Source organism: Gracilinanus agilis, chromosome 6 (genome assembly GCF_016433145.1).
Source record: "Gracilinanus agilis isolate LMUSP501 chromosome 6, AgileGrace, whole genome shotgun sequence".
Lineage (NCBI taxonomy): Eukaryota > Metazoa > Chordata > Mammalia > Didelphimorphia > Didelphidae > Gracilinanus > Gracilinanus agilis.
This window is the reverse complement of record NC_058135.1, coordinates 15,633,055-15,647,165: the sequence shown is the minus strand read 5'-3', so window position 1 is coordinate 15,647,165 and position 14,111 is coordinate 15,633,055. Positions and strand designations below refer to the sequence as shown.

At 51.1% G+C, this 14,111-nt stretch overlaps 1 protein-coding gene across 1 annotated transcript; it reads right to left on the bottom strand.

The window, feature by feature from the left end:
• Positions 1-566: 566 nt before the first annotated feature.
• On the bottom strand, positions 567-12,654 carry FGL1 (fibrinogen like 1). The gene is made up of 8 exons (XM_044680307.1): positions 12,580-12,654; positions 11,585-11,648; positions 9,586-9,766; positions 6,909-7,068; positions 6,382-6,479; positions 3,346-3,434; positions 3,068-3,255; positions 567-811 (listed from the first exon to the last, which is right to left on the bottom strand). The coding sequence occupies exons 2-8, from the start codon at positions 11,642-11,644 to the stop codon at positions 652-654; spliced, it is 936 nt and encodes a 311-aa protein (XP_044536242.1). The 5' UTR covers positions 11,645-11,648; positions 12,580-12,654; the 3' UTR covers positions 567-651.
• Between the last annotated feature and the right edge of the window lie 1,457 nt (positions 12,655-14,111).

Here is a 14,111-nt window from a genome sequence, read left to right as displayed (position 1 = left end):
CTGCCTCCATTTCCTCACCTGTAAAATGGAGATAATAATAGCCCCTACTTCTTGCGTTTTAGGGTCATATTTGTAAAGGCGTTCTGCAAGCCTTACAGCCCTCTAAAAACGTATTATTTATGTTACTGCTCTGATTTATAAACCAAATGCTTTGTACATTGTAAAAGGCTACGAAATGACAATGTAAAACCATCCCTCCCCATCCTGGCTGCTCTCCTTTCCCTCTCTAGCTTATCCTTAAATGGGGCACCTGGCTGGAAGAAGGCCGGGCCAGACACCACAGAGACAGGTGCTGCCCCGGTTCTTGGTCCTCGGCCTCTCGTGGCCGCCCAAGATGGCCCTCCCAGGAGCATGATGTCTCTTCCTTGTATCTCACTCCCACGTGAGGGGCCGACTTTTCTTGGGTCCTGGGTTGTCTCGTGGATGAGACTGTCCTGCCCTGAAGGCAGGGCTCCCCCCGCGCTGCCCACCTTTTCCTGCATGGTCATCCTTTATTTGGTTCATTTCTCCTCATGCGGTCTTCCCCAAAAGGGTGGCGAAGGACAGACGGCGACAATGACGAGATGGCCTTTGCCAAGCTCCGTCACCCGCTTGGGATGGCAGGCGAGTTTTTATTACAGATGATGGAGAAACCAGAGCTCGGGTGCACAGTTAGATGACGTTGGGCACAAAATCACGGGGCCTGATCTTCATAACGACAGATTTCAGGGAATACCACCAGCCGTGCCAAGTGTACCAAACAATGCCGTTGTCCGTGTCGCCAGTGTAGGCCCCTCTGTAGTACAGACCATTGAGGTTTGCTGAGTGGCACCTGAGAGGGGAGAATGGGAGATGAGGCGTCATGGCTGGGAAGCGGCACATCTTTTCCCTCATCCGCGGAGCCAGCCTTCCTCCGCCTCTTCTGTGGAGGGCCTGGCACTGGGGGCAGAAGTAAGACCCAGGGGCTGCCTTCCTGAGGGGGAGAGGGGCACAAGTCCTGGATCGGGGATTCTGCCATGATTAGATGCTCCCACAGAGGAAATTCTTTCCAACAGTACAAAATTCTGCACCTTAGAGCCCTGGAGAAGGACTGCTCCAGGGTCACACATTCGCTCTATGCCAGAGGAAGGACAGAGAGTCCCTCTGCCATCTCCCCACTGCCTCAGTCTTTCCCTTTGGATTGGATTCACAAGTCCTGAGCACAGGTTTGTAATGGACCTTAATAGATGAACACTATCCTTTCCCTTTGTTCTTATTTTCTATGCTGTGGTCCAAAAATACCCTGTGCCTTCTGAAGGCCACTAGGGCCCGGAGGCAGGGAGAGCCGAGTTCAGATATGGACTCAGTAGCCGTGTGAGGATGGGCAGCAACTCACACAACTTCTCTTTGCCTCAGTTTCCTCATCTGTAAAATGAGGATAAAAATAGCACCTCCCTCCCAGAGTAACAACTATGAGGCCCAAAGGAGATTATATTATATAGATTCTGTTATATATGATTAATACTCTATGGAGAAGCAAGGAAGCCTGCAAGACTATCAGGCTTCCGTCTAAAGAGCAGTGATTGCTAAGGTTGGCCTAAACCAGTGGTTCCCAAACTTTTTTGACCTACCGCCCCCTTTCCAGAAAAATTATTACTTAGCCCCCTGGAAATTAATTTTTTTTTAAATTTTAATAGCAATTTAATAGGAAAGATAAATGCACCTGTGGCCATCACTGCTCCCCTGGATCGCTGCAGCACCCACCAGGGGGCAGTAATGCCCACTTTGGGAATCACTGGCCTAAACAAAGCCCCAATTTCTCCAGCTGCTTCACTTCCAGACAACCCAAATCCTGCTTTTGAATGTTGCCTTGGGCATGACTAGGACACACTGGAGGTGGGACTTGAACCCAGGTTTCCTGCCTCCTTGTCCCATACTCTGCTGACCAGGCCATCGGGTTCTACCTACTCTCTTTACAGAGCAGGAAAGCAGGCTCAGCTTGACATCCTGGTGCCGCTGGGTCATCCTGCTGAGGCTTCCTCCTTGGAATAGAGCCCCCTCCCTACCTATCCTCTGAGCTTCCCAGAGAACCTCAGGTAATGTGATAATTAGATTAAATCTACACTGCCCATCTTTAGATTTAATCACCAAAGGTGACAACATCTCCATTTTTGGGTGGTCTATAACCCATGCGTGCTAGAGTAACAAATTAGAATTTACTGACTGCCTCATAGGCAGTCCTAAGAAAAGCGTCTGTTGTGATTGGACATGAAAACTAAGAGGAGGCCACAGGAAGTGACGCAAAAGAGGCCCCTTTAAAATGAGACCTCAGTCAGCTGGGCTGGGGCTTCTGGTTTGTGAAGGGGAACCAAGGGAGCTCTGCTGGTTAGTGACCGGGGCATTCCACGGGGTGAATGTAAGACTGAATTTTCCTGAACTTCTCTTAAGGAACTTCCCTTTTAATAGAGGTTTTGTGACTGAAGCTTTTGCTTCATTCACCTCTGGCCTCCCCTCTTTCCCTCCTCTTCCCCTTTTCCCCCCCTTCCCCAGTTTCCAGCCTTGGGTTAATTAGATCTACCTGGATTAACTAGGGGATTGGAGCAAATTACCTACTGTGTTAGATTCTTATTTCCTTATTTCTTCTTCCTCTTCTCATTTGTAAATAAATTTCCATAAAAGTCATTTTAACTTGAGGTTACTCTTTAATTGGGGATTGATAATTGTTCAATCCCCTGGTGACCTAACCTTTTAAAATATTTACCCCAAAACCCCCTTATACCCATTACACTGAGAGCCTGCCCTCTGCCTCCAGGGAGAGCCCCTGCATGAATCTCTTCTCCCTCCTCCTCTCCACGACAGGGCTCCCTAGCCTCCACAAGGCCCAGCTAGGATCCTGCCTCTCTAAGAAGCCTCGCCGATGCCCATCGCTGCTGAGATTCTCTCCCACGCACCCATCCTGTCTCTAGCGGGTTGGGGCAGCTGTTGGACTGCGAGCTTCTGATCTCCCTGGGTATCCCGGCGCTGCCCCAGGGCCCGGCACAGAGTGGGCCCTCAGCCATGACCCACTTGCATGGGAGAGCCAAACGAGAGGCCGGACAACCCTCCGTACCTGTTGTACCACCAGCCTGCTTTGTCGTCCTGGGCACAGTTGCCCGAGTAGTTGTCGTTATCTCGGTCTCTGGTGCTGAACTTCATCCGCAGGTGACTGGCCCACCACTGGACCTCAGGATGGAAGCTCCCGGACAGCGAGTCTCCCGCAGTGCCCGAGTATTCCCTGAAGCTCAGCTCGTAGGCGCTCTGAGAGGAAAGAACGGGCTCCCTTGGGGTGTGGGGCCGCAGAGTGGGCCGGCACCCCCTGGGCTCCCTCAGCATCCCCGCCTTTCCTACCTGTTCATCGCCGACTCGGAAGCTTTCATATTGTGCGAAGCGGTGTTCTCCTTCGAAGTCGGCCAGCTCGATCTTCAGGGTGTAGTCTCCTGGCCAAACGACAAGCAGGCCGGGCCCTGGCTCGCTCCTGCTTCCTGGCCACTCACGGCGGGGCCCGAGCAAACCCTGCCTTTTGGCTACAAGGGCCCCTCTCCCCGCGGCTGCCCCAGCGACAGAAGGGGGGAGACCCAGGAGGGACTCACTACCTCGACAAGAACCCACAGCCTGCTCCAGGCTCCAACCAGGCAGTGTTTTCCTGTTTGGCTAATACTCCGGGGAAGTGGGGGGACAAATAGGAAGAAGATGTGGAAACAGAGAAGAACACCCAGTGATGCAGGACAGAAACAACCAGAAGAAAGCACCTTGCCTTTATCCCCTCGTTTCATCCTCAGCAGGGAGGGAGGGAGGGAGGGAGGAAGGAAAAGTCTATGAATAGCTTCATTTTACAGAGGAGGAAATTGAGGCAGAGAGTGGCTCATCCAGGGTCACAGAGCTAGTAAGTATCTCTCACAGGATTTGAACTTGGGTCTTTGGTTTCACTTACGTCGTTTTTGTCACGGCCTAATTTCTGTGGACCTTTGGTTTTACAGGAACGAAAAGGAAAGCCATGGACACCTTGGCTGGCACGCCGATACACCACGCACGTTTCTACTGGCAGCTCTGGAGTTTCCAACGTCTTACCCACTTCTTCCTCTCTTTCTCCCTGCCCCTTCCTCTTTCTCAATCTTTCCTTCTTTTTACTCATTTAGCATCTTTGAAACTAGATTTTGAAAGGTTTTCTTTCTAAAGTCAGATGTTTTGGAGCCAGCCCTACCTCCTTCAGAAATGCTTTAATGTGGGGCAGCTTGCTGGCTCAGTGGATAGAGAGCCAGGCCTGGAGACAGGAGTTCAAGTCTGGCCTCAGACACTGCCTAGCTGTGTGACCCTGGGCAAGTCACTTCACCCTCACTGCCTAGCTCTTACAGCTCTTCTGCCTTGGAACCAATACTTAGTATTGATTCTAAGATGGAAGGTGAGGGTTTTTTTTAAAGCACTTCAACATCCAAAAGAATGAAAGGATTGGATAAAAGATCCCAAGGCTCTGCTGCCCTGCTTTCTAGTCCCTTTCACGAGGAAGCCAGGAAATGGAAGCAGCCAGCCCAAGAGAGAGCAGGGAGGTTCTAGGGAGGGAGAAGACTCAGAGAGGACCAGAGCGTAATCTAGGGGGGAGGAACCAGCCCTGAAGCAGCCACTCCACTCCTCCTGGGGCTCCAGGGGGCAACCGCTCAGAGAATGAGAAGACAGAAGAGAGGCTTGGCCTGATGGCAGGCTTTCAGAGCTGGTTAGGGGCCCCTTTGGCCCCAGGCTAGCTGGCAGCCTGTGCTCAGTCAAGTGCCATAAGCCATAATTCTGCCCTTGGTGGCTATTGGAAATGGGCTAATGCTGCAGCAAACACTTTGCTCTTTCCAGAAAGGCCTAATTCAGGGTAAGCAGCATGACCAGGCTTCAGGGGCCTGAGCAGCCCCCTACCAGTGACAGTCCCTGGATGCCCAGGCACATGGATGGTGTGGCCAGAGGAGTCTGAAGTAGAATTGCTGGCCAGCCACAGGGGACTCCAAATGCCAAATCAGAGAGGTCCTGCCCCCAGCATCAGCTACCTTGAACCCTTCCACTCACAGGGAACAAAGGAAAACAGGAGTTTCTCCTGCCTACAAATGGAAGATACAGAGGGAGAAGAAAAGGCTCAATCTGAGTGTGCCTCCGTCCCTCTCTGCCTCCAGCCTTTTCCTTCTTTCTCTCCCTTTGTCTCCTGTTTCTTCCTTCTGTTTTCCCCTTGTTTACTACCACTCTCCTTCTCACTCGCTTTTGCTCATCATACTTAGCTTGGTCTCTGGCTGGGGCTGGGGCTGGTGTTGGCTCTTTTCCTCTCTTTCCAGCCTTCTTTCTCTCTCTCTCTCTCTCTCTCTCTCTCTCTCTCTCTCTCTCTCTCTCTCTCTCTCTCTCTCTCNATACAGAAATATATTGTAAAATTATTGTGCCATGAGAATCAAAGAATATGATGTATTTAAAGATGCATGAGAAGACTTACATGAGTTAATACTAAGTAAAAGATGCAGAATCAGGAAAATTAAATACACAGGGACTCCAACAATGCAAATGGAAAGCACAACGAAAGCAAGTAAAAAAAAGAAAAAAGAAAAAAAAGCAAAGCAGAATGCTGTGTAATTGCAAAGATTCATTTTTCTTCAAAGAAGAAATGAGAAAATGAACAAACCTCCTTTTGTTTCAGATTTGGAGACTCTGGGTATACACCTTATTGTCCATCTCAATTGATGTACAAGCTAGTTGTGAAGAACTTGACTTTCTTTCATTCATTCTTTCTTTCTTCCTTTCTCTCTTTCTCTCTTCTCTCTCTCTCTCCTGCCTTTTCTTCCCCTGCCTCTCCCTCTCTCTGTCTCTCCTGTCTCTGTCTCTCTCTTTCTTTCTCTCTTGTCTCTCTCTCTCTCTGTTTCTGTCTTCTCTCCCCCACCCTGCTTCTCTCCCTCTTCTCTCCCTCTTCTCTGTCTCTCTTCTCTGTCTCTTTCTCTTCTCTTCTCTTCTCTTCTCTTCTCTTCTCTTCTCTTCTCTTCTCTTCTCTTCTCTTCTCTTCTCTTCTCTCTCTCCTGCCTTTTCTTCCCCTGTCTCTCCCTCTCTCTCTCCTGTCTCTGTCTCTCTTTCTCTGTCTCTCTTGTCTTTCTCTCTCTTTCTCCCTTTCTCTCCCTGTCTCTCTCTTTCTGTTTCTGTCTGTCTCCCCCCCCCCCACCCTGCTTCTCTCCCTCTTCTCTGTTTCTTTCTATCTCTGTCTCCCTTCTTCCTCCCTCCCTCCTGCTGACAGTCACTGGTCTCCACCTTCTCTGAAAAGGAAGCCCCACCAGGTCCTCCAAGCACCTTAAAAAGGTCAAGCTACAGGAACTCTCCTATGGAATAAAACAAGGTTCCCCACTCTACCCTCCTACTATCCCGACCCCGCCATCTTACGTTGGGTGGTCAGGAAGTGGAGGTTTTTATTCCCAAGCCAGTATTCGCCATTTTTTTGGACGAAATTTCCAAAACCTTTCTCATAGTCGTTCCAGTTCCTGGAAATCAAAGGAAAAACCAAATGTGGCTGTCGCCTGCCTCCCTCTCCAGCCCTTCCTCACTTCTCACTCCTCCTAGCTTATGCTTGTGATCCCAAAGTGCTCTCACACACCTATGAATGTTGTTATTCCCATTTCAGAGATGAGAATCTGAGGCCCAGAGAAAGGCCTTGACTTGCCTAAGTCACGGAGGCAGGGTGAGAGCCCCATCATCCTTGCCTTAAACCCCTTCTCCTAACCAACCAAGGCCTGCATCTCTTTGCCATCTTTGTCCCTTACTGGAAAAGGAATTAGATCTTCGGGATTTGGTGTTAATTAGAGAAGAGAAACTCTAAGGCAAACATCCGGCGCGAGGAGCCGCCAGAGCACCGAGTCATTCAGAGGCCGCACGGCCACCACTCCAAAACACCCCAAACCCCGAATCGGTACCTGTCAAAATTCTCTGAGCCATCCACACGCCTTTGAACCACTGTCCAGCCTCCTCCATCTGTCATGTCGCAGTAAGCGGAGAACTCGACCGGGCTTTGCACGGGCTTGATTTTGTAGAAACCACTGAGCTTGTGTCCATCATTGAATATCTCTGAACAGTCTGTTTGCAAAATACCAGTCAGGAGACTCCCGGCCCCAGAGTGGTCCTGAGATTCCAGTCCGTGAAACACGTCTCTGGGGGCAGCCTGTGCTTCCAGCTGGGGATGCCCAGACAAAATGAAGAGGGGTCTCTGCCCTCAGGGCCTGGCAGGCTGCATCACAGACGCAGAGAAAGCATCAAAGATCTTTTGTGGAGAGACAGAAAGCGCTAACAGTTGGGGATGGCAGGGGTGGAATTAGGGAAGGCTTTGGGCAGAAGGAAAACCAGAAAGGAAACAAAGGATGATGGGTAAGGATACAAATTTTTCAAAAGGCTGAGAGGCCTCCCAGGCAAAGGCACGGGAAGAAAGAAATGGAGGCCTGAGTTCAGGAAAGGTTGTGTGTGTGTGCACGGAGGGGGCTAAAATACAATTCATCTGGAAAGGCTGGAAGTGGGGCAAGCCAGAGAGAGGAAGGCCTGAAATTCCAGGGGGAACTTTTTAATTTTTTTTTTCTACTGGCTCTGGGGCACCCCTGAGACTTTTGAACCGGACTAAATCTTCCTACAGGGAGAGAATTTGACATCTCTGAAGGATGGATTAAAGAGGGGAGAAAATGCCCATTGTTTTGCCTGGTGTTTCAGGACCTTCACAGTCTAGCCTGAGATGACCTTGTTTTGTTCTTCTCCTCTCCTTGTCCTCTGGGCCTCCCCACTCAAAACCGAGCTCCTTGTTCGCCTTCTCATCCTGCCCTGTCTTGTCTAAAAGGGTCTCCCATATGCTTGGAATGGATTGTGGTGAGCCTGAGGCCTGAAGTCAGGAAGACCAAAGTTCAAATCCTGCCTCAAACACTTATTAACTGTGTGACCTTGGGCAAATCATTTCCATTTTGTCTGCCTTGGCTTGCTTAGTCATAAAATGGGGTGATAATAATATACTAAAACCTCCCAGACACTGGGAGGATAAAATGAGATGTGAAAAGTATTCTGCCAGCCTTCGAGTAGTGCATAAACCTCAGCTTTTATTATTCTTTCATGCTTCTCATTATTTAAGCTTTGGATCCTATGCTACCTACTCCATGAAGCCTGCCTTGATTTGAACTGGACCCATATAACCAGAAATGATCTCTCTGCCCTCAGCTGTTTTTTGTTTTTTTAACCCTTACCTTCTTCTGTCTGCCAATACAGTGTGTTGGTTCCAGGGCAGAAGAGCAGTAAGGGCTAGGGCAGTGCTGGGCAAACTTTTTAAAGAGGGGGCCAAAGGGAAGGAAATGCTCCTCTGTCAGTCTGTTTCTAACTCTTTCAAAGTTTCATTGTATTGTATCCTACCCATTGTATTCCTCAGATTAGGAATAATGAGCCCTCAGGCGTAGTTTGGCCATCACTGGGCTAGGCAATGGGGGTCAAGTGACTTGCCCAGGGTCACACAGCTGGGAAGTGTCTGAGGCCAGATTGGAACCCAGGCCCTCCGGTCTCTGGGCCTGACTCTCCATCTGCTGAGCCACCCGGCTGCGCCCCCTCGCCGTGTTCTACGGTCTCTCTGCCTAGGGCTCTTTCTCCCATCACAACCGGACTCAGAGCACGCGTCTGTGCCTGTCCGATTGGCCCGGATAGAAGGGGGGCTTTTCCAGGGCAGAGGCCTCACTGGGTTTCTTCTTTGTATCCCTGGGGTAAGAGCTCACAGAGGGGAAACGGGATTATCCTCTCACCACCACAAGCGGGGGGCGTGGAAGGCATCTTGGTATTAGGGGAGACGTGAACCCCAAGCAACGGACCGCCAGAGGCTGCGGGTCAGCTGTGTCATGGGGCCAGCGTGGGCTCTCAGAGCAAGGCCTCAGGGCCTCCTGCTCCATCGAACCTGGCTAGGGAGCTCCCCGAGGGGGCAGCGGTCTTCAGCGAGGCATCTCCTGTACGGGCCCCTCTAAAAGTCAGGGGGCCCAGAGCGCGGGCAGGCCGGCTTCGGCCTCGCCTTCTTGGTGCCGCAGCCGCTTCTCCAGAGGATACTCCCCGAGCATCCTCTGGGCCACATTCCAGCCACTCGCAGGCCCTCCTTTGCTCATTCTCTTCCCTTCCCCCACCCCCATTCCTGCAGGCTTCTCTGCTCTCTCTCTCTGGTAGGTCCCACTGCCCTAAGGCAGAGCTCCTGGATTCTTTCTGGCTACGGACTCTCAGACTCTCGAACTCTCGCCATCCCGGCTTTCCGTGCCAGGACTCCGAAGGAAACCAATCCGGTGGAAGTAGCTAACAACATATTCTTTTTAAATACACATTCACGGAGTCCCGGTTTACACAGCTACAATGCCCAGACCAGCGTTAGAATTAGAACCGGAATTAGCAGTCCAAGGCAGGATTAGAACCCAAGGCTTCCAAGGATCGGGTCAAAGGTGGAGCGGCCCCCATACTCTGCCTTTCTCCGAAGAGGAGAGAAGAGTGGGGCCTGAAGGGCAGCGGGAGGAGACAGCCTGGGGATTGAGAGTGGGTTGTGCTGGGCGTGTTGGCCGGGCTGGGACGAGAAAGGCCGGTGGGGAGGCCGGTACGCACCTGCATATCGCCTCTTTCCTCCCACATGGCGGAAGCTCTTTTCTTCTCCCCTGTCCAGCAGCTGGAGCTCGTGTTCCCGAAGGAGCTGCTCGATCTTGGTCTGTTGCTGCTTGACCCGCGCCTCCAGGACTCTCAGCTGGTCCTTGAGCCTCTGCTGCTCCTGGAGACAGCTCTCGAGAGCCTGCGGGGAAAAGAGCCAGCGCTGCCTTCCCTGGCGCCCACCCCCTGGCGGGACAGACGGGGGACACTCCTCCTCCCTGGACTCGGGCCCAGGGCAAGTGAAGCTGTGTGGAGATGGCCTTGGGAGGGTCAGTGCCCTGCGGGGGTGGCACCGCCCTAGCTCCAGAAGCCTCGGGCGGCCCACCTCAGCTGAGAAGATGCCAGCCGCCTTCTGTGCCGTCCTTGGCTCCGGAGGCTCCCCAACGCCTCCTCTCCCTGGGCATCTCCTATTCAAGCCGATGGGACGGCGGAGCCCCCCTGCTCAATCCCTGGGAGCCCTTTGTATCTGCCACTGAATCACAGAACTGCAGGCCTGGGGCTGGAGCGAAGCAAACTGAGGAGAGGCCTCGAGTCTGGGCAAAACCAGCATCCCAGCCCGGCCTGAAAATGCCCGTGAAGGAAGGGGTGGCCCATTCCACATGGCGCGGCTCTTTCTCATCCGTTTAAGATGACTAACTTAAGCCTCCTCCTTCTCTTGGGCTGTCCCTCCCCTTCTTGCCCTTCTCCTTCCCAATCTTCCTTCACCAGAGGCCGTGAGAGAAGCCCGGAGAAGGTTCTCCTTGCCGTTTCCCTCATTTTCTCCCACGCTGCCCCCTCTTACTCAGGCTCCGACCTTCTTCACAAGTGCGGCCTCCTCAAGATCCCCTTCACCTTTTTCTGCGCCCCTTCCCTAGAGCCTTCTTCCACAGAACACATTTCATGCCCATCTGCCGCTCTGAAATGCTCGGCCTGAAGCTTTTGTACATCTAGCAAGAGCGGCTCGAACCCGAGCAGTTTATGGTTCGGGCACAACGGCCTCCCAAAAGGGTTTGGTGAATTCAGTTAATCAGAAAGCACGATGGCATCCTTATTTCATCTGACTCCGAGGTGAATCACGGAATAAAAAAGCACCCATTGCTTAAATCTAAGACTTGTCAGGCGCTAGACTAAGCAAGGAGGATACAAACACCAGCCAACGAGGCTGTCCTTGCCTCAAGCGGCTTGCATTCTTTTTCTTTTTTTGAACCCTTACCTGCTTTCTTAGAATCAATAGTGGGTATTGGCTCCAAGGCAGAACAGTGGTAAGGGCTAGGCCATGGGGGTCAAGTGACTTGCCCAGGGTCACACAGCTGGGAAGGGTCTGAGGTCAAATTTGAACCCAGGACCTCCCATCTCTGGTTCTCAATCCACTGAGCCACTCAGAAGCCCCCAGGAGCTTACATTCTAAACGGGGAACCTCAGATAGAGAAGACAGAATCAGAAGGGGGAGCACAGCAGGGGGAAGAAGAGTAGGTTAGAATGAATGGCTTGGAAATCCCCAGGAAATGGCGGAGTGGGTTTAGGCCAAAAAGTCTAAGCTCAGCAATCAGAGCACAGTGTCTCAGCACACACAGGGCCACAGTGTGTCTCAAATCCAAGGAGGGAATAGAGCAAGTGGCATGACGTGGAGATGGTCAGGAAGGAGAAAATGCCTGTGATAGGAGAGCCATTTTAGCCCCATTTTAGAAAGGAGGGAGCTCAAGTCTGAAGAGTGCCACAGCCGGAAAGTTCTACACCTGGGGCCAGGCCCCAGATCTCCTCTTCTCCTCCCTATTTCCCACTGAGGCTCTCTAAGAGCTAAGATATTCAGTGAGGAATCTGCTGGGCTTTTTGGTGGGCTCCCAAACTCCCTGAGGGCAGAAACTTAAGGCACCTGACCAAATTCTGTATCTCTCTCAGCCCATAGAAGGAGCATTTGCTGAAAGCAGGAATGTCAGCATTATGCATTCAGCCCCTTAGGTACACCCAACAGAAAGCTCACCCAGCCTCTCCAGTCCATCATCAAGGTCACTGCAAGGATCACACGGAACCACTTCACCATCTTCCTGTTGGGGAAAAAAAATGCCCCTAAAAGAAAATGAATCCAAGATTCCCTCTTCTGAGCCTGGTGCTCTCTTCTTGGATGAGATCTGACCTAGCCTCGGCTCTCTCTAATTTGGGACACTCTTGGACCCATTCTGGCTGGCCTCCGGCTGGGAGAAGGAGTAAGGACAAAAGGGAAAACTTGGCATTATTGCATCTTGCTGGTGGGAGACTTTCTTTCTAATGTGTACTGGTGCTTTCTATGCTATCAGCCTGTTTTGATAGCACCCCAAGGCCATTAATGGTGACTCGCTATTACTGTATATATTAAGGGAGGTTGGAATTGAGGGGAAATGGGGACTCAAACCAAGTGAAGAAAATTTGTTATTTGTTGGTAATTTTTGAGTCTAATCTAGAATATGCCCTTCTGGACTGAGGGATCCGGGAGTGAGAGGGAGCATGGAGATAAGTCAGAGGTACAGGTATATGGTCTAAAACCCCACCACAAATAAACAATGTCCCCACTCCCCCTCTCTTCCTCTCTCTCCCTTTTCCTCCCTCTTTCTCTTCCTCTGCTTCTTCCTCTCCCCTTCCCCTCTCCCTTTCTTCTCTTCCCCCACCTCTCTCTCTCCCTTCCTCTCCTTTTCCTTCTCTATCTGTCTGTCTGTCTCTCTCTCTCTCTCTCCCTCTCCCTCTCTCTCTCCCTCTCCCCTCCCCTTTGGTAGCCTGGTAAGACCATGTATCCTGCCAAAGGGAAGACCAAAGAAATGATGGGCAATTAAGGGGGAAAGCAGGGAACTACTCTGGAAAAAAAGGGGGGGGGAGGGGATATCCTATCCTGAGGCCCCTGTCCAGCTTAGGTAAGTTATTCCTAAAATCAAACCCAAGAAGTACGTCTGTGGTAGTATCGCATGCCCAAAAGCCCCTGGTATAGAGACAAACAGGAAGACTCACCTGGGAAAGTTCTCCAATAGTCTGTGGGCAGCTGAAGCGCCTTCCTCCTGGGCTTGAGACTCCTCTGCAGGGCAGATCCAGAATCTCCAACAGCTGCACCACTGTTAACCGCTGAACAAATGAGCACCGATGATGCCTGAAGACCTGCCCCGGAAACAGGGGAGCAGAGGACTCTGGCCGCAATCCAGGAGTCAACATAAGAACCCATTGATTGACCTGGAAAAGAGACCCACAAATGGGCACAGGGCCCAAGCCCCAGGATTCTGACATCCACATGCTCACCCTATGTTCAGACTTTAGGAAAAGGTGATCTTGGGTTTTCTCTATGCAAAGACTTTTGTCGTTGCTGCTTATTTTAGGGAATGCCTGGGTTGATTCTGATGACCGGATGAGGACATGGAAAGAGTGTAAACAATCCGCAGTCCAAACTCCTGGTTTTTCCAAATGAGGCTTCAGAGGGCCAGATCATTGAGTAACTTGGGCAAAGTCAGAAGGTCACAGTCCCAAAGGGGAGGCAAGACCCGGGTGCTGGAAGCCAAGGCTTCAGGTCCCTCAGATTCCTAGAGGGAAAAAGCCCCCAAGTGTTTATGTTATTTGGAAGCAAATTAATATGAGCTCCGGCCCCCACCATAGGAAGTTAGGGATGAAGCCTGCTAAAGCTAGAACCCTCATCTTGTGCTTTGGAGCCCAGAAATTCCTTTATCTCATCACTGGTTCCCCTTCTTCCAACGCTCCCCAGACCTTCCTGCTCTCCCATCTAGTTCTATTCTCACTTGGAATTTCCATTCAGTGGTATATGGAAGTCAGTTCAGACAAGAGAAGAGCTGATTGTTAAATTTTCAGGGTGAACATTTATCCCCCCATCAAACAAAAAAATCACTACAAATTAGGGTTTGATATATAGTTTTGTTGCTTGTCTAAACTTAAGACAATGATAGAGAAAATGGGAATAATGCAGATGAAATGTATCCTGACTACATTCCCCCCTGGAGTCAGTTGTTAAACATTTCCCAGAACATCTCTGCCCGCAGTGCCTCCCTCCCCCCAGTACTCAATAGGCCATTCCCCACTGTTTTTGCTGTACTCCCTTCCTAATCTCACCACCCTCTTAGTGAACGGATTCATCTCTACACCGAGCTCTATTGACACAACTGCATGGCCTTCTCCCATCACTGCCAACACCTTACATTTGATGACATCCAAACGCAGCCAGAGGCACTCCTGCCGGCTTCCTCCCTCCTCCACTCTTATCGTGCTGAGTGGAGCTGGAGGAAGTCACACAGTCAAGCTGAATTTTTCCACTAGAAATGCACATACAGGAATGGAGTGGGCAGGACAGACTAGTCAATGAGGCCCCTTTCTGGGAGCATATGCGGATTTGCCCTTCTTGGTTCCAGTTCAACATGGGAAGGCTTAGTGAACCTGCTCCTGGGTCTCCAAGAGGCTGGGGCTAGAAGCCTGAAGAATTGAGGTCTGTGGAGGAACTGAGATGAGAAACTGTGTTAGAATACAAAATCTCGGGGGCAGCTGGG

Excerpts from the sequence above, each read along its gene's own strand:
- FGL1 (XM_044680307.1), bottom strand. The coding sequence starts at position 11,644 with ATGGTGAAGTGGTTCCGTGTGATCCTTGCAGTGACCTTGATGATGGAC. Across the intron at positions 3,435-6,381 it reads CCACTTCCTGACCACCCAAC|GAGACTACACCCTGAAGATC; the intron begins GTAAGATGGCGG and ends TCGTTTGGCCAG. Across the intron at positions 812-3,067 it reads GCAGGCTGGTGGTACAACAG|GTGCCACTCAGCAAACCTCA; the intron begins GTACGGAGGGTT and ends CTCCCCTCTCAG.